The 25929-nt window shown below is 35.9% G+C and overlaps 1 protein-coding gene across 8 annotated transcripts in view; it reads right to left on the reverse strand.

Annotated features, from left to right (window-relative positions):
• STAU2 (staufen double-stranded RNA binding protein 2) overlaps positions 1-25929 on the reverse strand; it is a 423958-nt gene that overhangs the window by 362531 nt on the left and 35498 nt on the right. For 7 of the 8 annotated variants that reach the window (XR_006786958.1, XM_045849459.1, XM_045849457.1 and 4 more), the window contains 2 exons: positions 13560-13690; positions 1143-1302 (listed from right to left, as the gene is read on the reverse strand). Coding sequence is in view for 7 of the 8 variants with exons in the window: in XM_045849457.1 (XP_045705413.1) it covers positions 1143-1302; positions 13560-13690 (291 nt within the window). In the remaining variant the exon portion in view is untranslated. Of the gene's footprint in view, positions 1-1142; positions 1303-13559; positions 13691-25929 lie in introns of those variants that run through there. The other variant, XM_045849462.1, reaches the window with a different exon arrangement.

Below are 25929 nucleotides of genomic sequence, written 5' to 3' on the forward strand. Positions count from 1 at the left end.
TTCTTAATAAACAGAGGTAGTGGTGGGGTACTAATGATCCACCAGTAATCTAAAGTAATTTTTGAAAATTAAGTAAGTAGGTAACCTCTTACCAACTTTAAACTGAATAGAACAAGGTTTTTTTTCTTTATGGTAATAATGTTTTGGCTTATTTAAGCTTACTTAAAAATATTGGAATCAGTTGAACAGAAGCAAAAAGACCAGTAATAGGATAGTCATAGAGTTCTGGAAAGAGCAGTCCTTACAAGAGGAGACTGTGACCACCTAGCAGGTACCTCACGAGAAAGAAGTGTTTAACTTGATTATGAGCATGCATGCGAACTATAATTAGGTTATAGAGTCACTGCTAGCAGGCAAAATGTCTTTTTGTATTCCATTGCAAAAATATCGAAAGCAACATTGGTCAGAAGGTAACTGCTTGAATTAATAAGTTACCGAACAAGTACATAGATAAAGGGCTGGTACTAAGCTTTTGAAACTTTATTAATGTGATATTGTCAATTCATACACTGTGTCCAATACAAGTTTGCTTCTCCCCAATAAATCACTGGACATATAATGTTGTTGGTATTATAAACAATCAGAACAACTTTTTAAAATTATTATTAGGAGCTTAAAATTAGAACATTCATTTACTTAGCACTATATTAGTCACACATGGGTTTTTTTTTTATTTGTGGGTTTCTTATTAAATTTCATATAAATGTTCTAAACTGAATATCGGTCATTTCTACACCAATAAAAAGAAAAAAGATGCTTTGGCTACTTTTATAATTTTTTATTAAAGAAAGAATACGAACTTTATTAAATTTTACATTATATATTGAAAAAGAGAAATTGATCATTTCTATCTTTACTTTAGAAAAAACTCAACCTTATTTTCTGTTCCTTGTATCCAAATTTCCCTTCACCAAGATTTAAAAAGCTAGTAATGTGTCATTAAAGTATCTACTAAAGCAAATTTTTTAAATAATTGCAATTACCTTTTTCATTCTCTCACCTTAGTTATGATGCACCTGTCTTTTTCATATGTACTATCAATACACCTGTTAACTACACAACTGGACTGCTAGAATGAACAATACAGAGACCAGCCCACACAGAAGATATAACACAATAGAAGGAAACGAGTTTGGCCATACCTGGGTTATTATTAACATTACTTTTGGGTGGTTTCTGAACTGGTTTGGGAAGTGTAGATTCAGCCAAAGCTTTATTAGCAACAGCTTGTTGGGCCTTCTTGATACTGCTGCCTTCCGATTCCCATGTCTGCTCACCAAGACTCAGTTGCACTGAGAACATCTTAGAAAAACATAAAGAGAAAGAAAAAAATTAAAATTTTTCAGAAAATCAAATGTGCTGTCTGACAGACAAATTGATACACCATAGAATCAACATTTTAGAGCTACAGGTGACCTTACAGATCATTTGCAACAAAATCTTATTCTACCTCATGAAAGAATTTTAAAAGATTGTGCCAAAGTCTGTTCTGTCCTATCCAAATGCTTAAAAGCATGTATGTACATTTTGGGTAGAGTAAGTCAAGAAGAAATCACTTCCCTAAATAGGATTAAATTGTTAATGCCATTCAAATAGTCCTCAAAAAAGTAGAATCAGTACAAAAAATTAAGAGAAACTGTAAGAGAATCCAAAAGGCCCTGTCTCTGTAACACTTTATAAAATCAAATTCCTTAAACTAATTGATTAAACTTGATCAAGTCAGTGAGCCAGAAAATCCTATCAAATATTATTTCACCAAGACACTCTGAATCCTCCACAACCAACGTTTAACCAGTCACCAAAATCTGTCCATTTTAACCTCATAAGTATTTCTCAAACCTCTCTCTTCTGTCTGCCAGTCACACTGCGTTGGAGTCAATCTTTCATCATCTTTAGCTCAGACATAATAATTTCCCAACTGATTGCTGCTTAACTATCTTCCTAAAACTCAATCCAATTGCATCACCCAAACCGAGAGAGAGCAAGTTAAAAACCTTCAACTGTTCATGTCTAGCCTGGCATATTATAGGCTCCACCTGTCAGTCTTCACTTCATACCCATCTCCCCCCTTGGCTAACCTTCCATTCAGATATTTCCTTATGAGCCCCAAACCTACTGTTCACCTTGCAAATTTAGAATAAAGTTACAGGACAACACATAAAATCCACTATTTTACTCCACATATAGTTAGTTATACTGTCTAGGAATACAAAGTATTAACCCCAAAATACTTATTAATTATAAAGAAATAAATGGTTCTTTGCAGGAAGGAGATCAGGGAAAAAAATACCTTAAACAAGGTATTAAAGCATCTGTAATCACACTAACTAACATCATGAACCTTCTGATATGATCTAGTGAGAAGCTGTAAAATTCTTGACCAAAAAAATTTAATCTGTATTTAAACATAGGAAAACAAGCAGACAGAGCTAGATGATGGTATGTTCTATAAGACAAGTGGGCCTAACACTTCAGTAATGACAATGTCATGAGAAGAAAAAACAAAAGAATAATAGCTATTATGGATGAAAAGATGTTAAAGAAACATGAAACCATATGACAAAGTACAATGTATGAACCCTAATTGGATTTGTACTGGGAAGACAAACTAGTAGAAAAGGCATTTAGAGAACAGCTTAGGGAGTTTGACTATAGACCACATACAGGGTATGACAAACATAGGTTTGCAGTTTTAAGGACACGAAACACAGTTTATTCTTGTATTATTATTTGTTAATTATTGTATCATTTCCTATATGAACAACTGTAAACCTACTTTTGCCCCACTACATTAAATTAATATATTCAAAGTCAAATTTCTTTTTTTTTAAAGATTTTATTTATTTTTATTTTTAGAGAGGGAAGGGAGAAAGAGAGAGAGAGAGAAACATCAATGTGCGGTTGCTGCGAGCCACGGCCTACAACCTAGGCATGTGCCCTGACTGGGAATTGAACCTGCGATGCCTGGTTTGCAGCCCGCGCTCAATCCACTGAGCTACGCCAGCCAGAGCATCAAAGTCAAATTTCTTGAGTGATGATACAGTACTGTGATTATATAGAAGAATGTTTTTGGTTTTATAAGATAAATAAGAAAGAATAAATAAGAAATGTCATGATAAAATTTATTTTCAACTTGTTCAAGGAAAAAGTGTATGGCTATGTACAAGAAGCAAGAAATAAAGTAAATGTACTAAAAAGTTAATGATTAGTAAATCTGAAAGACAGGAGTATCCATTGTACTACTCTTTCCATTTTTCATGTAGGTTTACAGTTATTTAAAATACTTAGTTGGAAAATATATACAATCACTTGAAATTCAAAATATGTGCATATCTGTTAAAAGTGATTAATTTTTCTTTTATTCTGATTCAGTTTAAAATGTATACCTAAAACATATCTTAAAGTCATTTACCTAATTTTAAAACATTTTGTCCATGATAATCTCTTTTTTAAAAAATTATAGTATTTAACAAAGATCTCTGCCACAAAGGTCACCTTCTCCATTCTCCTCCTAATCTCTAATCAGTTCACAGCCCAGAATGTTGCATCCATTATTCTTCATTAGTCAGGTTCAAAACCTCAATAACTTCTTTGTTTACCCTTGCCTTCCTAAGACTTATTTAACAACATCTCAAAACTTCCTTGAAATCTCCATTGTCACCACCAAGTCTCAGGACCCTGCAAACTTGGACTCAGAATACTTCATTTACCCCTTGTTTCCTATCTTTCATATGTCACCATTTTCCAAGTCTCACAGGCCAGACACCGTTGAGTGGTCTATCTTGTCTCCTCTGTTTCTCTCTCCATTTAGTCCTGCATCCAATTATCAAACTACTGACTCAACTTCAAAAATGTTTTTCAGATCTTGACTCCTTTCTTTATACTCCTTGCCAATGTCTTAGTGAAGAATATCAATCTTTCCCTTAAACAACTGAAAGGCCATCCTAACATCATTCTCTTAACATAATACTTTCCCATTCAAACTCTCCTTCTTACCACCATCAACATGAACATTCTATAAACTACAAATGTTTCCTAGTCAATCCTCTGCCTTTCTGAAACCTGTTAAGAATCCCACTGCACTATATATCTAAAATTAATACAATATTACATGTCAATTATATCTAAATGAAACTGGAGGGGGGGAAAAGAATCCTATTACAACAAAAATTTAATAATTTCAAGTAGGAATCCTGAAACACACTGCAATTAAGTCATAGCACCACCATTTATTATATGCAACATTAGGGAAGTAATTTATTCTTTCTCTGCTTTTTTACTTTAGTGAAATGGTGCTAATAAAAACACAAAGGATGACTGTGAAAATTAAAACAAAATGATGTAAATGACTCCATTTAAAAGGTATAGATCACAGGTGGCAAACACAAGGCCTGTGGGCCAAATCTGGCCCTCCACCTTGTTTTATCCCACCTGGCACCTTGTTTCTACCAGGCAGCAGCACCAAGGTCCTTGCCCCTAGTTAAGGAGTAGTTACATTTACACAGTCCTAAAATTCTATCCAGCCCTTTGAAGGCAACTGCGAGGCTGATATGGCCACTGGTGAAAATGAATTTGACACCCCTGCTATAGATAGTCAAACTGGATTTTAAAAAAAGCAAAATCCAACTCTACTACCTATAAGTAATAGACTTCAAATATCAAGACACATATAGATAAAAAGTAATGGGATTGAAAAAAGATACCCTAATATAAATTGATGAAAAATCAGAATAGCTACATTAATATCAAAGTAGATCGGTGCAATGACTATTACCAATGATAACAAAGGTAATTTCATCAGAATAAAGGGGCCTATTAATCAAGATGTAATAATATTAAATATTTAGGCAGGTAATAACACAGCTTCAAAATCTATGAAGCAAAGCTCTTTCCTTTTGCATCATCACAGAAGCACAAGGGGCCAAAATGAAGTTCAATAACTTTGTGACTTCTGACCAGAGCAAGGACTGTAAAAGGCTTTTCAGTGTACCTTCCCACATTCCAAAAAGCTGAAACAGAAGTACAATGTTCAATCCATGCCCATCTGAATGGATGATGAAGTTCAGATTGTGCAAGGACACTACAAAGGGCAGCAAACTGACAAAGTAGTCCAGATCTGCAGGAAGAAATATGTCATCTACACTTGAAGGAGTGCACCAGGAGAAAGCTAATGGAAAAACTGTTCGTGTGGGCATTCACCTTAGCTGGGTGTTTATCACTAGACTAAAGCTGGGCAAGGACCAGAAAAAGATCTTGAACATATTGCCAAGTAGAAAATGAAAAAGGTAAACACAAGGAAGAAACAATTGAGAACATGCAGGAATAAAGTACTCTTATATACAGTGTTCATTATAAACTGGTAAAATGAAAAAAATATCTATGAAGCAAAAACTAATAGAACTTTACAGAGAAAATCCACAAGTCAAGTGAGAGATTCAATGCCCACTCTCAATAACTGACCTAACAATTACCAAGTAGACAATAACTGACCTAACAATTACCAAGTAGACAATCTCAAAGAATGTAGTAGACTTGAACAACACCCAATGAACATAACCTGAATGACAGTTTTAGAACACTCTACACAAAAAGAACAGAATATACATAAGTTCTCAATTTCCCATAAAACATTTACCAATTTCTTGCCTATACAAGAAAAGAAGCAAGATACCAAATTAGTTCATCTTTAGCTTCCATCTTAAGAAACTGGAAAAAAAAATTAAATCTGAAGTAAACAAAAAAATAAATTATTAAAGATAAAAACAAAGCTTAAAACAATGAAAAACAGGAAAACAATACAGAAAAAAATTAATAAAAACAAAAGCTCATTGTTTTTTGCAAAGATGAATGAAATTAGTAAACCTCTAGCAAGAATAATCATGAAAAAAAGAGAAGACACACATTACCAATATCAGGAATAAGAGAGTTGACATTGCTATAGATTCTTAAAGTATTCAAAAGATAACAAGGTAATATTTTCTAACAACTTTATGACAATAAGTTCAACAACTTAAGTTCCTTGAAAGACACAAATTACTAAAGCTCTTTCAAGAAGAAACATTGTAGATAACCCCAACAGTACAATACAAGTCAAAGAAAATAAGTATCTTGTTAAAAGTCCTTCCAGAAAGAAAACTCCAGGCCCAGAGGGGTTCAATGATAAATTCCACCTAATATCTAAGGAAGAAATAATACCACTTTACACAAACTCTTCTAAAAATTAAAGAAGGAACATTCCCTAACTTATTCTATGAAGCCAACATTACTTTGATACCAAAAACTAGAGTATGATACTACTAAAGAAAACAAAATAAACAGCTATCTCTCATATAGATTAACATAAAAATCTTTAACAAAATATTAACAAATGGAATCCTTCAACATAAAAATGAGATAACACTTTAACCAAGCACTTTATGCTAGGAACACACAAGGGTTGTTTCTACATTTGAGAATCAATGTAATTCACAATGTCAAAAGATTAAAAACAGAAAGCCATACGACCACCTCAATCAATGTAGAGCCATATGACAAAAGTCAACACCTATCCAGGTTAAAAATTCTCAGGAAATGATAAATATAAAATAATTTCCTCAATCTGTTAATAGACATCTAAAAAGAACTACATCTAACATCAAAATTAATGGGGAAAAATTTAAATGACTGCCCATAAAATCAGGAACAAGTCAGAGATATCAACTCCCATAACTTCAACACTGCACTTTGTACATTCTAGCCAATCTAATTAGGGAAGAATATTTTTAAATAAAGAACACTTAGATTGAAAAGTAAGATTTAAAATTGTCTTTAGTCACAAATGGCATGTGGAACAACCAACAGAGCATTTTTTTTTAAAGTTACTAGAACTGATATGTGAGTTTAACGTGATTACAAGAAAGTAGATCAGTATATAAAAATCAGTGTATTGTCCTGGCTGGTGTGGCTCAGTGGATTGAATGCTGACCTGTGAATCAAAGGGTAGCCAGTTCAATTCCTAGTCAGGGCACATGCCTGGGTTGTAGGCCAGGTCCCCAGCAGGGGGTACTTGAGAGGCAACCACACATTGGTGTTTCTCCTCCTCTGTTTATCCTCCCTTCCCCTCTCTCTAAAAATAAATAAATAAAATATTTTTTTAAATCTGTCTTTTTATAGACCAGAATGATTAATAGAAATAAATAGAAACTAAAATATAAAAAACAATACCACTTAAAATAGCACCAAAAATATGAAATACTTAGGATAAACTAAAAGATGTGAAATACCTGTTCAATTAAAACTACAAAACACTGTTGATAGAAATTAAAGAGTAAATAAATGAGATACACTTGGCTGGAGGGTTGGAAGAGTCCATTTTCTAACATGTTAATTTTCACCAAACTGAGCTATAAATTCATGTCAATTCTATTCAAACTCCCAGCAGAGTATTTTACAGAATGGACAAGCTCACTTAAAAATTCATATGAAAATGCAAAGGATGGAAAACAGCCAAAGCAATTCTAAAAAAGGACAAAATTAGAGAGCTACTACTATGAGATATTAAGAATTATAAAGCTACAATAATCAAAGCAGCATAGCATTTGCATAAAGATAGGAAACTAGATCAACAGAACAGAACAAAGTCCATACATAAACAAGAACATATACAGACAGCTGATTTTTGACCAAGGGGCAAATGCAATGCAGTGGAAAAATAATCATCTCTTCAACAACTGGAGGTAGGCAGAGTTCCGGCCAAGGGGGAGGCGTAGGTAGAAACCCTTTGCTTCTTTACACAACCAAAAAGAGGATGACAACCAATTTAAAATCAATAAACAGCCAGAAGTGCCAGAAAACGAAACTGCATGGGACTCTGACAAGCAAGGAATTAAAGAAACAGTCAACCAGACCAATCAGACTGGTAAGGTGGGTGGACAGAGAGAACCTGCAGTGAGGCGGCAGACCACGCTGAGGCAGTGGACCATGTTGAGGCAGTGGACCATGTTGAGGCAGCAGGCTGCGCAGGGCTGGGCTGGCTGAACGGGAAACTGAGACTCCAGGCTGACTGTGGACTATGGCCAGAGTTGCCACAGTGGGAGAAACTCCCAGTCTCACACAAGGATTTGTTGGAAAGTGGGGCTAGAGCCGAGCAGGCAAGCCACACTGTTCCTTCTCTGACCCCTCCCACAGAGACAGCATTGCAACACAGCAAGGAGGGTTGCCCTGCCTGGCAAATACCTAAGGCCCTGCCCCCTTACAACTTAACAGGTGCACCAAGACAAAGAAATATGGCCCAAATGAAAGAACAGTGCAAAACTCCAGAAAGAGAGCTAAGTGTTGAGGAGATAGTCAACCTATCTGAAGAAGAGTTCAAAGGCCTGGTAATCAAAATGTTCACAGATCTGATTTAGCTGGGTCGCAAAATAAAAGAGCAAATGAAAGATACCCAAAGTGAAATAGAGCAAAATATTCAGGGAACCAACAGTAAAGGGAAGGAAACCAGGACTCAAATCAATGATTTGGAACAAAAGGAAAAATTAATCATCCAATTGGAACAGAATGAAGAAACAAGAATTCAAAAAAATGAAGAGAAGCTTAGGGACCTCTGGGACAACTTTAAACATTCCAATATCTGAATTATGGGGTGCCAAAAGGAGAAGAACAACAGCAAGAAATTGAAAACTTATTTGAACAAAATATGAGCAAAAATTTCCCCATTCTGATGAAGTAAATAGACTTCCAGGAAGTCCATAAAGCCCTGAGAGTCCCCAAAAAGTTGGACCTAAAGAAGAACACCAAGGCACACCATCATTGTTACCCAAGATTAAACATAATGAAAGAAACTGAAAAGCAGCAAGAGAAAGGAGACAGTTACCTACAAAGGAATGCCCATAAGTCTCTCAGCTGGTTTCTCAAAAGAAACCTTACAGGCAAGAAGGGGCTGAAAAGAAGTATTTGAAGTCATGAAAGGCAAGGACCTACATCCAAGGTTACTCTATCCAGCAAAGCTTTCATTTAGAATAGAAGGGCAGATAAAGTGCTTCCCAAATAAGGTCAAGTTAAAGGAGTTCATCACCAGCCTTTATTATACGAAATGTTAAAGAGACTTATCTAAGAAACTGAAGATCAAAAACTATGAACAGTAAAGTGATGACAAACTCACAACTATCAACAAATAAACCTGAAAAAAAATAAGAAAAACAAAAACTAAGCAAACAACTAGAACAGGAACAGAATCAGAGAAATGGACATCACATGGAGGGTTTTCAGTGGGGAGGAGGAGGGGAGGAATGGGGGGAAAGGTACAGGGAATAAGAAGCATATTTGGTAGGCATAAAATAGATGGGGAGAGGTCAAAAATGGTATAGGAAACAGAATTCAAAGAATTTATATGTATGGCCCATGGATATGAACTAAAGGGGAGGAATGTGGGTAAGAGGGGATGTGCAGGGTGGAGGGAGGATAAAGAAGGAAAGATTGGGAAAACAGTAATTGCATAATCAACAAAATATACATTTTAAAAAGCTGTAGGTATGCAAAAAAATAATAAACCTGTTCTATATCTCACATCACATACAAAAATTAACTCAAAATGGCAATTAGACCTAAATGTTAAGATCAAATGTCAAACCTAAAACTATAAAACATCTGAAGATAACATAAATCTTATGATTTTGATGATGCAAAGATTTCACAGATTCAACACCAAAAACACAATCTACATGAGAACAAATAGATGTCATAATTCATAAAAAATTATCAACTGTTCTTCATCAAAGACACTGTTAAAAAAAGAAAAGGATAAGTTCTGATTAGTGTAGCTCGATGGGTTGGACATAGTCCCACAATGGTTAGATTCCTGGATACGGCACATGCCGAGGTTGCTGGCTAGGTCCTGGGTTGGAAGCGTGCAAGAAGCAAACCGATCAATGTTTCTTTCACACATGGATGTTTCTCTCCCTCTTTTCTTCCTTCCCTTCCTCTCTCTATAAAAATAAATAAATAAAGTCTTTAAAAAGAAAAGAGAAGGCTCAGACTAAGAAAAAAAGTTTGCCAAGCATATCTAACAAAGGACTTGTATCCAGAATATACTAAGAGTGACATCAGAGAAGATGGCAGAGGAGAAAGCTTCAGTGCAGGAACAGTGTCTGTCCTATACACTACTCAAAGCAATGATAAAATTACCTAGTTACCTCCATCATCAATGTAATTGCTAAAAATTTACAAATCATTATGCCATTATACCACATGAGAACAGGTACAATATTTCTCAAATTAAAGATGAGAAAACAGAGACTCTAAATTAGTTGCCCAAGGCCACACAAGCTGGATGATGTAGGGCAAAGATCAAGCCTGGCAAATCCAGCAGGGGTTAAAAAAAAAAAACCAAAACTGCTTGCTTCAAGAGTTCAGGTGATAATGCCTCCCTCAGGATTATCTATCCCAAAGGAAACCTTCTCAAAGTGTCAGTTTAGTACAGCATTCTTAACACTTAGTCATGTATGCTGACAACTTATCAAAACAGGGAAATAAAGAAAAAAAATACCATTTTATGTTATTGTGAGGTCTCTTACTTATGCCCTACCTAATAGCCTTCTTTTGAGATTTGAGAAAGTCAAAACAACAATCCATAGAAAAAATAAGAGCTGTGTTGAAGTACCTAAGAGATACAGCAATGTCACAATAACTTACATTGGCATAGGTATAATAAATTACTTTAGAGTTCTATTAAAATGTGAACAGATAAACAAAAAGGGACAAGACAAGCATTAAAATAATTATTTTTATTTAATAGTCACATATTGAAAGCTGCCATTAAATTGTTCAGATTCTGGAAGACTCAATGGAGTAGAGGAAAGCACATAAACTAAGCTAGGTCTCTACTTCCCAAATAAGAACGTGGACTACAGTGAGTCTCTGTGGCCTGCTTTCACCACTATAAACCCGGCTCATCAGGAGGGGAAATTGATTACATAGAAGAAAGGGAAGGGAGGGGATGAGAATCTGGAGGAATGGCCTGGAATAAGTGAGAGAGGGTGGGATCTAGTACAGAAATAACGGTGTTGGCTACTCTACAGGTAGTTCATAGTAATTCAGAAGGGAAGAACAAATTTGGGTTTAGGTTGGGGTGCTGCCAAGAGGGGCAAGAGAGCTGAAGGCACCTACAAGGCATATGGAATTCAAACAGGACAAAGAACCAGGTGAGGACTGAGGGAAGTCAGAATAGTAAAAAGGTGGTATAATTAATGGATTTGTGGAATGGAAGGACTAGTGAAGCCAAACTACTAGAAGGGTTGGGACTTGAAAGTTAGGAGGTGTCAGAGAGAGATGAATGCTTGACATTAAAAAATCATGGAGGTCTTGCCCTGGCTGATGCGGCCTAGTTGGTTAGAGCACTGCCCCATAACTGAAAGGTTGAGGGTTTGATTCCCAGTCAGGGCACATACTCAGGTTGTAGGTTCGCTTCCCAGTAGGGGCACCTACAAGAAGGCAACCAATCAATACCTGTCTATCTGTCTGTCGAGTCATGCTCTCTCTCTCTCCCTCCCTCCCTCCCTCCCTCTCTCTCTCTCTCTCTGGCAATGAAAAAATGTCCTCAGGTGAGATTTTTTTTTTAATTGGGGTCTGCTGTGATAGGCAAAGGGGAACTATTGATGTTTGTTGTGTGTGTGTTTTTTCAAGATTTTATTTATTTATTTTTAGAGAGGGAAGGGAGGGAGAAAGAAAGAGAGAGAGAAACATCAATGTGCGGTTGCTGGGGGCTGTAGCCTGCAACCCAGGCATGTACCCTGACTGGGAATTGAACCTGCGACACTTTGGTTCGCAGCCTGCACTCAATCCACTGAGCTATGCCAGCCAGGGCTCTCAGGTGAGATTTTTGTAAAAGATCATGGAGGTCTTGAGTTATTGGTAATGACAAGGTCAAGAATGTGATACAAGAATGAGTGGAAGACAAGATATCTGGAAATGTGCAAAAAAAGTGGTAAGCATGTTGGAACAATCATCTACGTAGACAGTAAAATCATCAAAAATTAAAACAGGATGACTGTTAGGGTGAAAGTGAGCCAGGAGAAATGTGATGGAATCACTCAGAGGTTAATGGCGAAATGAGAGAATGGGGAATGGGCTTGGGGCAGGGAGGGCGGGCGGCAAAGTTGATCTATTATGAAAGTGGAGACAGAAGGGGGTCTCCAGGAAGAATATCTGATTTTGGCAATGAGGAGCAACCAGGACATATACTAGAGGAACCATAAAATACAGAAAATAAATCTTCATTACGTCTAAAAATCTCAGTCTATGTTGGTCAACAGTAATGACCAGCGTATACCATTGCACAGGAATGGCACAGCTGAGAAAGCTGTAGGGTCCTGCTGGAGGCCCAGTGGAGGGATCAGAGAAGTTTCACAGAGGTTTGGAAAATGTGACATGTAAGCTGGATGTTTAAAAATGAGTAAGAGCAAAAGGACCTTCCTGGCAGAGAGACACTACTACAAAGGCAAATCAAAGACGTGTGAAAAAAACATGAAGCATCCTAAGAAATGCAAACAGTTACACGTGATTAAGAACAGAAAGAGAATGAGTATGAAATGGGTATGAATTAATGGGTGTGAAAGAGGAAATATGACTACACAGGTAGACCAAGGCCATAACCTTTTTCTCTACATAAAATACATTATAAACAAACTAAATTATTGCCCAGAAATCCTTCATAAAAGCCTCTAGTAGAAAACAAAATTGATGGATTTTAATTTCATCTTATTTTCCTTCTTTAAAGGAAATGCTAGAAAACAAATAACCCAATGGCCAGTTGCTTTACAAAGATTAACCAACTTTTACAGAATCTATTGCTTCCACATTATATACAAAAATTGACAATCATTATCATAACCTCCAATATCCAAGATTTAAGAAATTTATATACAACTGAGATTTTTTTAAAGCAGATGAATTGAGCTCAAACATAAATGCATTAGTTACAGATTTCTTTGTAACATGTATATATGTAAACATATAAGTATAAGGCTATACATAAATATAAGTTGCCTCTCCATTTAAAAGAACTTGTATGAATGCATGGTTAATGAATGAATTAAATGAATGCATGGATAATAATAATACTGGTTATAGAACTTTTATAAATAGTGAACCTTAGAATTAATGGAAAAGATGTCTCACTATGTAACCATTGCTATACTTGCATTTCTACTGTAGCAGTTATGATTTAATGGAAAGAGCATTATACTTGGGAGTCAAAGAACAATGCAAACATTGGCACAGGCATTTATGAACTATTAAGCAAGTCGCTTAACTTTTCTGTTCTGTGCCTGAGTTTCTTAATTTACTAAAAGAAAAAAAATCCATATTTCATGTGATTTTGTGAAGTACTGTTATCTGAGTTTAGTAAACCGTAATAAGCAACAAAATTGTCTAGTTACAAACTTCAAAATATTTTTCATATGAAAGTAAAAGTCTTCAGGCCATTGGCTGCCCCTACCCCCAAAATGAAGCACAGTTAAAATCTAAGGTGATAAATCTGATAGACTTTCATAAGCATGTCTCACCACCTCTCTTCATAACCTTACCTTCGAATGAGCAGGCCCTCTTTCTTTCAGAAGTTTATACTGGGGTTGGACTCTATTGAAACGGGCTAACTCATTTACCAGACACATTGGAGTTTTCTCTTTGAGGTTTGCCATTTTATCTTGGAGAGAAGCTGTAAATAAAAAGGCTGTAAAGTTTTTGTCATTCTTGACTTTACAAAATGGAAGAAAAGCTAAATTTGACTCTTTTAGCTTGAAGTCAGATTGTAAATTTGGATTAATTTTCATAAATTTTATATTAGAAAAAATCAAGCCATCGAATGTCTTCTATTACATGCAACAGAAATATGTACCACATTTTAAATAACAAATCAAGGTAACTTTTCCTAAATACCTAAGTTGCTCTTTACACATGTATGATAACAGCATGCTTAAAGATTTTAAAATAATGTAAGGTTATAATTTCTATTTTGTAACTTTCCTTTCCTCTTAAAAATTTTTAGCATAAACACATAATTTTACTGATTCTTATTACTATATAACACATTTTCTCTATCTTTTCTATCCTTTGATCTTTTTTTTCTTTTTCTTTCTCATTTTGAGGCAGCATATTAATTGAAAAGCTCTAGACTTGGGAATCAGGTCATAAATTTAAGTACTAGATCTTTCAAGTACTATTTTATAATAACTTCTTTTCCTGTTTTTAAACAAAATTTTTAAAGTTTAAATAGGAAGAATAATTTAACAATGCCCATGTCTTAAGCATCCAGAACTGAAATTAACATTTTCCATATTTCCTTTGTCTTGTAAAAAAAAGTACTACCTTCCAGTTAAGTTCCCTTTACCTATTCTAAAAATCACTTTTATATGAATTTAGAATATATTACTCTGGGATCTTTTAAATACATTTATATGCATGCATGCATATCCATGAAAAAATACAGTCTTGATATATGTGATTTTATAGTCACATAAATAGTAATATATCACTTTCACTACTTTCTATACTCTTAATGTTTTTGAGATTGTAACTTAAATAAATTCAGTACATTAGTTTTAACTGCTGTATAATTTTCATCACAGTATCATATCCATTTCTTAATCTACTCCCCTACTGACAGACATTTAGTTTGTTACTAACTCTTCACTCTCACAGGTAAAAACATGCTGCCAAATGGCACCAAGAATGATTGTACCAATACCTTCCCCAGCAACATGAAAATTACCATTTACCTGGACTCTGAAAACACATAGTGTGGCTGAGTATTTTAATTTTTGATAATGTGATATTTGACAAATTGTATCCCACTATTGTTTTTTGTTTTCCCCACTATTTTAATTTGCATCCACAGTTTACAAGTGAGGCTAATCATCTTCTCATGTTATTGATCATTTGAGTTTCCTCTTCTGGGAATTGCTTGCCCATCTTTCCATTGATTACTCTGTAGATTATATTTATCGATCTTCTTTGGAGTGTGCTTTTCATGCCTTAAAAAAATCCTTCTCTAAACCTGAAAGGTCTTAATGATTTTTACTTAAATTTACTAAGCCTTCTATTCTTTAGCTGCAAAATAAAAGTAATAAATCTATCCCACTTAGCTCACAGGCTGTTATGAGGTTAAGATTTTTAAATGAGTGGTATTCTAAATTCTAACACAATTACTACAGCTTCAGAAATTTTCCTTATACTATATTAAATTATTTTATCCTATGTTTTCCTTTGTCACATTTAGTGACACATTTAATTGTTTTTTAGGTTTTCATCCATGTCTCATGAGTCAGTGTGAGACCATGCAAGTAGATTACTTCCTACTCAATTAAACTGAGTTGCACTATATGGAGAATACATTAAATGAATGGAAATAGCTGGTTTTAGGAACTTCATCTTCAAACATTATATAGCAAAAATAGTATTCTTTTAACTTTTTAATACTCTTTACAGAACCAGTACTTTTATACAATAACTTGATCACAATCATTATGATTAAGAAATTATAAGAAAACTACATAAATACCTAGTAGGGCATAAGTCAAAGGAAAGAGAATCTAAGCAACCAATTGCAGGACCAATACAGATGACAACTAATTCTACAATTAAACAATTCCAAGTGGCTTGCAAGAAAAAACAAAAACCTAGTAATCATTACTGTTTGGACAATACAAAAAAGACAAGAAGAAGTCAAGATAATTTTGAGAAAGCCTGCATTTTACTTATTTTTGTGTGTATAATTCAAATGAACATTTTATAAATTGTACCAGAGTCAGTCTTCTATCAAGTACAAGGTGACCTGGGGCTATAATCAGCTTTGGTCCTTGCATAGCATGGCATTTAATATTTGGGTACAATAGATAACACGGCTAACTGAATATCAAAAAAAGCAAAACAAAAAAATAAAACTTTGTTAAAAATGAGAAAATATCACGGTCTGGTAAAAACCAGTCAATTTTGCATAACAATGAAATAGCACTTATACTGTTATAATTCAGCAATGCTGCATAATCATCTCTAATGATGGCAAAACTTCTGGGAACATTGCAAGCATAATACGACAATATTACAGTACAAAACATGCTAATAGCATAGACTTTAAATACGTTAAAGGAAAGTGCTAACTAATAACATGGTATTAAACTTATATTCTATTAATTTTGACTCTGCTTCATAAAAACAACATGAATTCAATAAAACATTTTAATGTGTGACTGAAGTTTTGGGGTGAAAGGTATGCAAAACACATGCAAGATCTCACTTTGATAAAGCTTTATTAGTTAAAATCCAATTGTTTCAAGTTGGTGAATTTAAAAGTAATTAGTTAAAATCATTTGTTTTAGAAAATGATTAAAACTTTAAATAGCTGTTCCCCTATTTAATCAGAAATCTTATTAGTATTAATTACTTGACAGAGCTCAGTGATAGAGCAGTAACTCAAAAATAAAACTGAAATTTTGATAAAGCATCTATAAAATCATATAACAAACTTGTCCATAAAAATTGAGAGTTGCCCTGGCTGGTTTTGGCACAGTGGACTGAGCGCTGGCCTGTGAATCAAAAGCTTGCCAGTTCGATTCCCATTTGGGGCCATGCCTGGGTTATGGGTCAGGTCCCGCGGCTGGCAGCATGCGAGAGGTGAGAGGTAACTGATCAATGTTTCTCTCGCATATCAATATTTCTCTCCTTTCCTTTCTTCTTCTCTTCCCCTCTCTCTGAAAATAAAAATAAAATCTTTTTAAAAATGTTTTACCCCTGGCTAAAGTAGCTCAGTGGATTGAGTGCCAGCCTGGAAACCAAAGAGTTGCTGGTTCGATTCTCCAGTAAGGGTACATGCCTGGGATGGGGGCCAGGTCCCCAATAGGGGGCGCACAAGAGGCAACCACACATTGATGTTTCTCTCCTTCACCTTTTCCCTCCCTCCCCCTGTCTAAAAATAAATAAAATCTTTCTTTAAAAATGTTTTTTAAATTAAGATATATAAACTTAATTTATATGTCATTGTTTAGAAAAGTCAACAGTTGAAAAAATGAGAAATATACATAAAGCTACTAAGAATGTTCTTAGTACCTTTACTAAGGCTTCAAGAGATAGGCTTCAAGTCAATTTGGTGGCTGGAATAACAGATTACTACTCAGAAGTAAATAAAATTAATGATAATGGAGTTCACAATATAAGATTTTGCTTTTGAGAGAGCAAATGCCACACAATGGTCAGTAGCCTGTTTGGATATCTCTGCCACTTATTGAGATCTATGGGATCTTGAAAAAGTACTTAAATATTTCTTTCTTGGGCAGTAAAATAGAAGTAATAGTTATTTTTATATTACTGGTTGATGGTATAGGGTAAATGAGATGACATAAGACACTTAACAATAATAAGAATGCATTATTATTTTGATTACAAATAATTTGTTAAAATACCATCATCAAATAGGAAAACAGTGCTGTGGTTTTATAAACTTTTTTCATGGCTTTCTAAGCTAAAATATTCTGAGTTAAAATATTCTGTTAAGATAAGCTGATATGAGTCATACAAATATATTTGATATTCTGTATGAAACAGATATTTGTTATTATTTTCCCACTGACTTATTATAACATAAGTTGACTTTCTACTAAAATATTCCCAAATGTGCTATAAATTATGTTAAGATTTCTCATATTTTATCTTTGTTGATATGAAGTTTTTTTACATGTAACTCTCCATGACTTTGATAAGTAACAATGGTAAAAGAGCTATTTATAATAACAATAATATCTGCATGCACTCAAAATACAGATTTTGTTGATCAAAAAAGTGTATTTTTTGAGACAGACTCTATTCACATATCCTTATAAAATGTCCTGTACTCTCTGGGACTTGAATCTCCAAACTATACCAAAATAATGTAGCTCACAGTTTTCAATAAACAAGAACACCCCATTCCAAAGGAGCTCACAGCCTAGTACAAGAAAAACCCCAAACAATGAGCCAATGCATAAACTACAATATAGTAAGTGCCATAATAATGCTGTTAAAGGAATGCAGTAGGTGAAGGGAGGATAAAAAGGTAGGTTTCAAGAGGGGTTAATTAAATAGTTAAGGAAAGAAGAAATTCACCAAGTTAGCAAGGGAGGAAAGGAGAGTCCAGGCTTATCCAGAGCATACAAGCAGGAGAAAGCAAATAAAACACACACATTCTGGCAAATGCAAGAAGGTCATTATCAGACTACAGAATGCATAGGAGAAAGTAGCAAAAAAAAAATTTTGATCAAAATCCATCAAAACACCAAAAGTTTACTAAGCCAGAACTGAAAGTAGCAATGTTTTTGAAGTAGTTAAGTTGCAGCCAGAGCTGTTGCCAGCCAAGTCACTGTCTACCTCACCTGCCAACAGAAGAATCTGCTTCCATCCCACGTCCCAGGAATGACTTGGACAGTTCTACATCTCTTTGCCAACTTCCCTTTCCCTATTCCCTGCTATTGGAAGGGACCCAACCTAATTCCCCGGTAAAATAAAAAGAAAGAAAACAGTCTAGAGAGCGAAGGAATTTACCTCCCAGGGACTCTTGTCTTCTAGAAGGAATGTGACTACCTGTCCATACCTATGGCAGAAACAAATCTTGTAACTTCAAATTAGACTATAACCTAAGGTTGTCCATGAAAAATCACTAACAAAGGATCAAACTACTCTATTATAAATGCCTATCAATGAGGAAAAAAATTAAGTTCCTATCTCATATAAATACAAACACACATTCCAAAAGTATTAAAATGCAAAGTATAAAAAATATGACAAAAGCACAAGAAAACCTAGGTAAATATTCATCACAATCCTGTAACATAGAAGGCTCTTCTATATACACATTGAGAAACCTAAATGACATAATGGGATAAACTGACAGGTTAAACAACACAGAAATGTAAAACTTCTATACAGCGAAACTCATCAAAAATGACACTAAAAGAAGTCTACAAAGTGGAGGAGAAATACTCACAACATGTGAAAACAAACTGTCAACATCCATAAAATACAAAGATGATATAAATCAAAGTTTTTAAATCCAATAGAAAAGAGAGCAAATACATGCACAATCAACTCACAATATAATTTATTAAGTAAACACATCTATCCAAAAAATGTTTAAATAAATGAAAATTTGAACTCCAGTGAAATATAATTTACCCCCTTAGACTGACAAAGATGAAAAACAATCATGCAAGTATTGGCAACAGTGTGGGAAAATGGGCACAAATTCTATTGATGAACACAGAACAATGCAAAATTTTGGTGGGCAATCGGTCAATACCAATTAAAGTTTCAATCACATCTATCTTTAAAACAGCAGTTCTACAACTAAGAGTCAAAGTACAGGAAGACTCACATCAGATCTACACATGACAATGTGCAATAGAAAGACTACAAGAGCAAAGAACTATAAACAAGCTAAATATTTATTCACCATTAATTGTTTGGTTAAACAAACCACAATGCACTGTGCAGCTCTGAAAAGGGAGTGAGGTGCAGTGCTTCCATACTGATAAAGGACATTACAAATGTTGAATGAAATAGAGTTACAACCACTTATTCTCTGATCATATTTTTATTTTCTTTAAACCAAACGTGTTCATGAATTAGAGATGTGGGACTGGTGAGGAAGGTCGTCACTTTCTACTTTTAAAGTACTGCAATGCTTTACTTTGTTACAATAAATATGTATAACTTTTATCATTTAAAAATTATTTTACAAAACCATACCAAAAGTAGGGAATGGTTTATAGTGTAAAAGCCTTAGATTCTAACTGCTATTGAACTTTCTAAAGTCATTCTGGTGCCATCAATTTTCTCAAAGAGAGGATGCTCGAAGACCTGATTCAAAGCAGGTCACAAGTCACTTACAATAAGCCACAGGGATGTGAAGTAGAGCATAGGGAATACAGTCAATAATATTGTAATGACTCTGTATGGTGCCAGATTGGCTCTAGACTTATGGGGGATCCTATACTATTCTTAACCTCCCCCTGTCTATTTTCTACCTATCATATATGCTACTTATTCCCTGTATCTTCCCCCCCCCCTCCCACTCCCCTGCCGATAACCCTCCATGCAATCTCCATTTGTGATTCTGTTCCTATTCTAGCTGTTTACTTAGCTTTTGTTTGTTTGTTTGTTTGTTTGTTTGTTTTAGGTTCAGATGTTAATAGTTGTGAGTTTGTTGTCATTTTACTGTTGATATTTTTTATCTTTCTCTTAGATAAGTCCCTTTAACATTTCATATAATAAGGGCTGGGTGATGATGAACTCCTTTAACTTGACCTTATCTGGGAAGCACTTTACCTGCCTTTCCATTCTAAATGATAGCTTTGCTTGATAGAGTAATTTTGGATGTAGACTTCATGACTTGGAATACTTCTTTCCAGTCCCTTCTTGCCTGTAAAGTTTCTTTTGAGAAATCAGCTGAGAGACTTATGGGCACTCCTTTGTAGGTAACTATCTCCTTTTCTCTTGCTGCTTTTAAGATTCTCTCCTTACCTTTCATCTTCAGTAACTTGATGATGTGCCTTGGTGTGTGCTTCCTTGGGTCCATCTTTTTTGGTACTCTCTGGGCTTCCTGGAAGTCTATTTCCTTTGCCAGATAGGGCAAGTTTTCCTTCATTATTTTTTCAAATAAGTTTTCAATTTCTTGGTCTTCCTCTTCTTCTTGTGGTGCCACTATGATTGAGATGTTAGAACGTTTAAAATTGTCCTGGAGGATCCTAAGCCTCTCCTCATTTTTTTTTTTGAATTCTTGTTTCTTCATTCTGTTCTGGTCACTGTTTATTTCTTCCTTCTGGTCCAAACCATTGATCTGAGTCCCGATTTCCTTCCCTTCACTGTTGGTTCCCTGTATATTTTCCTTTATTTCACTTTTCATAGCCTTCACTCTTTCCTCCATTTTGCAACCATACTCAATCAATTCTGTGACAGCCTGCTCCGCCAGTCACCACCTTGCCCACCCTGGTCCTTCAGCCACAGCTTTTCCACGAGTCCTCTCCGCCTGGCTTCCCATTTCTACCCCTCCTGCTGATCTGGATGAATGTTTCTTCTTTAACTCTTTGATTGTCGGACTTCATATAGTTCAACTTTCTGACAGTTCTGGTTGTTTTTTGTTTTTAAATTTGTTGTTGTCCTTCTTTTGGTTGTGTGAGGTGGCACAATGTGTCTACCTATGCCTGCATGTTGGCTGGAAGTTCTCTTTCCTGGTAGCACCTACAGCCCAAGCTGCCACTACCACAACTCACCCACAAACTCAGCTCACTCACACCTATTTCACTTTGTATAGCTTTCATTTTGTGACTGAACTCAATCATTTCTGTGAGCATCCTGATTGCCAGTGTTTTGAACTCTGCATCTGATAGGTTGTCTATGTCCTCGTTGCTTTGTTCCTTTTCTAGAGTTTGATCTGGTCTCTCATTTGAGCCATATTTCTTTGTCTTAGCACACCTAATACATTGTAAGCAGGGAGCCTTAGGTTTTTGCCAGGGCAGGGCAACCCAGTTTGCTGTGTTGTAGAGCAGTATATGGGGGAGAGGTCAGAAAGAGAACAATGCCACTTGCTAGCTTGCTCAACTCTTGCCCAACTTTCAGTCACTTCCCTTGCTTCCCACAAGCTAATTTTGCCCTTTCAGGTGCTGATTCCCAGGTGGCTGGGCTTGTTTATGTTCTAGGATGCCATGGGCCTCTCCTACAGGCTCTCCTATGAGGCTGGGAGTTTCTGCAGTTGATGCAATACTCCCAAATCCTGCAAAAGTCAGGGTTTTTGAGGCTTTATTTCCCCACAGTGGAACCCTGGGTTTTGGGGTCTGTCTCACTCCCTAGTTGTTCCTTCTGGCCTATCAGTGTGCAAATGAGGGAACCCACTCAGCCAGTCCATACCTCAATCATGTGGTCTGCCCCCTTGCCTCGCAACCTCTCTGCCCTGGCAACCTGTACCCAACTGTCCTACCAATCTGGATGAATGTTTCTTTAACTCCTTGGTTGTTGGAGTTCCATGCAGTTTGATCTGGCAGTTCTGACTGGTTTTTGTTTTTAAATTGGTTATTATCCTTCTTCCAAGGAAGCAAAGCGTTTCTACCTACACTTCCATCTTGGGGGAAACACTATTTGAAGTTCTTTATATATTCTAAATACAACTAGTATTAATCAGGTACATGTTTGGCAAAGACTTTCAGGACATGGAGTCTCTTTTCACTCTCTTACCAGCACCTTTTGAAGACCAGACTTCAGTTTTAATATCGCCTAATTTATCAATTTACTCACATAAAGGTTGTGTTTTGTTTTTTTCCTAAGAAATAATCAAATAGTTAAAATTTCAAAGATTTTATCCTAGGTTTTGTTCTAGAAGCTTTACAATTTTAGGTAGTAAGCTTAGGTCTCTGAGCCATTTTTTTGAACAAATGGTAGACTCTACTTTATCTTTTTTTTTCCTAATTAATCTTTATTTTTTCCAGCACCATTTAGTCCCCTTATATCCTCCTACCCCCAGCAACCACCACACTGTTGTCCATATCCATGAGCCATTTTTCCTTTTTGCTCAAACGCTCTACCCCCAAACTCCCCCACCCCACTAGGTGTCATGTGCTCTCCATCTATGAGTCTGTCTCTGTTTGGCTTGTTAGGTCAGTTTGTTCAATAGATCCCACTTATGAGTGAAATCATATGGTCTTTGTCTTTCTCTGACTGGCTCATTTGACTTAGCATAATGTTCTCTACTTCCATCCATTCTGTTGCAAAGGGTAAAATTTTCTCTTGTACAGCCAAGTAGAATCCCATTGTGTAAACATCCCATAGTTGTTTTTTCCACTCATCCACTGATGCACATTTTGGCTGCTCACATATCCTGGCAATGGTAAATGACGCTGAATCGAATATGGGGGGTGTTCATTTTCTTTGAAATTAGTGTTTTGGGTTCCTTCAGATATATTCCCAGAAGTGGGAACACTGGGTCAAAAGGCAAATCCATTTTTAATTTTTTGAGGTAGCTCCATACTGCTTTCCACAGTGGCTGCACCAGCCTGCATTCAAACCAACAGTGCAAGAGTGTTTCCCTTTCTCCACGTCCTCACCAGCACTTGTCATTTGTTGATTTATTGATGATAGCCATTCTGACAGGAAAGATATTGTATCTCATTGCAGTTTTAATTTGCATTTCTCTGGTAATTATTGATACTGAACATCTTTTAGTATGTATATTGTATATCTGAATGTACTCTTTGGAGAACTGTCTCTGCAGGTCCTTTGCCCATCTTTTAACTGGGTTGCTTTTTTTTTTTTTTTGGTGTTGAGTTGTATAAGTACTTTATAAATTTTGCATATTAACCCCTTATTGGGTGTATCCGTTGGGAACCACTGCCTGGTTTCAGAAACTGCAATCCCCCATGGCTAAGACTGTGTAAAAAGACCTTGGGACCGAAAGCCACTGAGGTGACAAAGCTTATCACCCTGGCAGGAGCACCACCTCTGTCCACTTTACTTCAGCCTGCCTGGCCCACAGTGCATGACCAGTTAGCCAATGACGGGTAAGATTCCTCAAAGGAGGGGTGACTTAAGACAGGCATGGTCACAAGGGGGCCCTCAGGGAAGGACTTGGGGGGCTACAGAGAAAGGGCGTTATGGAACCTCACCCCTCAGCTTTGACATAGCCTGAGTCCTCATTCTGTCTGCAAGAAGTCTCCTAATCTCTTGGCTGTGTTACTTCCCCTCCCTGACTTAAGCCTGAAACAATGCTGGAGGTGGGTGTGGCCCTATGCTAAAAAGGGCAGGTTCCTCAGGGCCATCAGGCCTAAGAAAGAATGCATAAAATCCTATGAAACCTGCTTTGCTAATACCCTCAATTTAAATGATAAGGGTCCAAGAGTGAAATGAGTTTGTTTCCCCAAAGTTTTATGGCACTTTAGTTATCAAAATAAGCCCTCAGAGTTCTTTGAATGTTATCTATTGTTTGACCATTACTGCTTGACAATGATTGATGAGCTTTACATATATATCCTGTATTCCTATGCAAATGAACCCAACAAAAGCCTGCTGAGGAAAAGACTCCTGTCCCTTCTTCTCTGAGAGATCCACCACCTTTCCTCCCCAAGAAGATCATGTCTTGGTAGACTTATTCTCATCAGTGGCAGCTAGGGTGGCCATGCAGACAGAGCCCGCCCCCACATGTATCAATGAATATATTCTCACATTCTGTGGGTTTTCTTTTTATTTTGTTGACAATTTCCTTTGCTGTGCAAACTTTTTAGTTTGATGTAGTCCTATTTCTTTTTTTGTTGTTGTTGGTTTGTTCGTTTGTTTCCCTTACCTAGGGAGATATATCAGATACAAAATTGTTATGAGCAATGTCCAATATTTGCTGCCTATGTTTTCTCCTATGATTTTTATGGTTTCTAATCTAACATTTAAGCTTTCCATGTATTTTGAATTTATTCTTGTGTGTGGTATAAGGTGGTCTAGTTTTACTTTTCTGCACATATGTATCCAATTTTCCCAACACAATTTATTGAATAAACTATCTTTAGCCCATGTGTGTGCTTGCTTCCTGTGTTGAATATTAATTGACTGTAAAGGTGTGGGTTTATTTCTGGCATCTCTACTCTGTCCCACTGATCTATGTGTCTGTTTCTATACCAGTGCCAGGCTGTTTTGATTACTATGGCCTTGTAATATAGTTTCATATTAGGTGCCATGATTCCTCCAACTTCGTTCTCCATTCTCAGGATCACTATTGCTATATGGGGCTTTTTAGGCTTCTATAAAATTTTTGAAATATTTATTCTAGTTCTGTGAAATACATCATTGAAATCTTGATAGGAATTGCACTGAATCTATAGATTACTTTGGGTAGTATGGATATTTTAATGATGTCGGTTCTTCATAGCCATGAACATGATACATGCTCCACTTCTTTGTGTCTTCTTCTGTTTCTTTCTCCAGTGTCTTATAATTTTCCAAGTACAAGTCTTTTATGTCCTTGGTTAGATTTATTACTATTTTATTCATTTTATTTATTTTTAGAAAGAGGAGAAGGAAGGGAAAAAGAGAGAGAAAGAAACATCAATGTGTGAGAGATTCAGAAGCCTCTCACACACTCAAAGCTGAAAACCTGAACCACAACCTAGGCATGTGCCCTGACTGGGAATCAAACCAGTCACATCTCAGTTCGGAGATCAGCACTCAAACCGAGACACAATGACCAGGGCCTATTTTATTCTTTTTGAAGCAACTGTGAATAGGATTGTTTAAATTTCCCTTACTGTTAGTTCATTGCTGGCATACAAAAATGCAACTAATTTTTGGATATTAATTTTGTATCCTGCTACTTTGCTGAACTTATTTATCAGATCTAGTAGTTTCTTGGTGGAATCTTTGGGGTTCTCTAAGTACAGTATCATATCATATGCAAAGACAGTTTTACTTCCTCCTCTTCAATTTGGATGTTTTTTATTACTTCTTCTGGTCTCACTCCTGTGGCTAGGATTCCAGTACTGTATTGAATAAGAGAAGTAAAAGTGGACATCCCTGTCTTGTTCAAAATCATAAGGGGAACACTTGTAGTTATTGCCCATTGAGTACAATGTTGGCAGTGCGTTTGGCATATATGGCTTTCACTATTTAAGGAATGTTCCCACTATTCTGACTTTGCTGAGAGTTTTGATCATAAATGGGTGCTGGATTCTATCAAAAGCTTTTTCTGCATCTATTGATATGATCATGTGGTTTTTATCCTCCATTCTGTTTATGTGATGAATCACATTTATTGATTTGCAAATTTTGTACCAACCTTGCATTCCCAGAATAAATCCCACCTGATCATAGTGTATGACCTTTTTGATACACTACTGTATTTGATACACTACTGTATTTGATACACTACTGCTAATATTTTGCTGAGGATTTTGGCATCTA

The sequence above is a fragment of the Phyllostomus hastatus genome, unplaced genomic scaffold, assembly GCF_019186645.2.
Source record: "Phyllostomus hastatus isolate PE091 unplaced genomic scaffold, TTU_PhHast_1.1 phas_contig_65, whole genome shotgun sequence".
In the NCBI taxonomy this organism is placed as follows: Eukaryota; Metazoa; Chordata; class Mammalia; order Chiroptera; family Phyllostomidae; genus Phyllostomus; species Phyllostomus hastatus.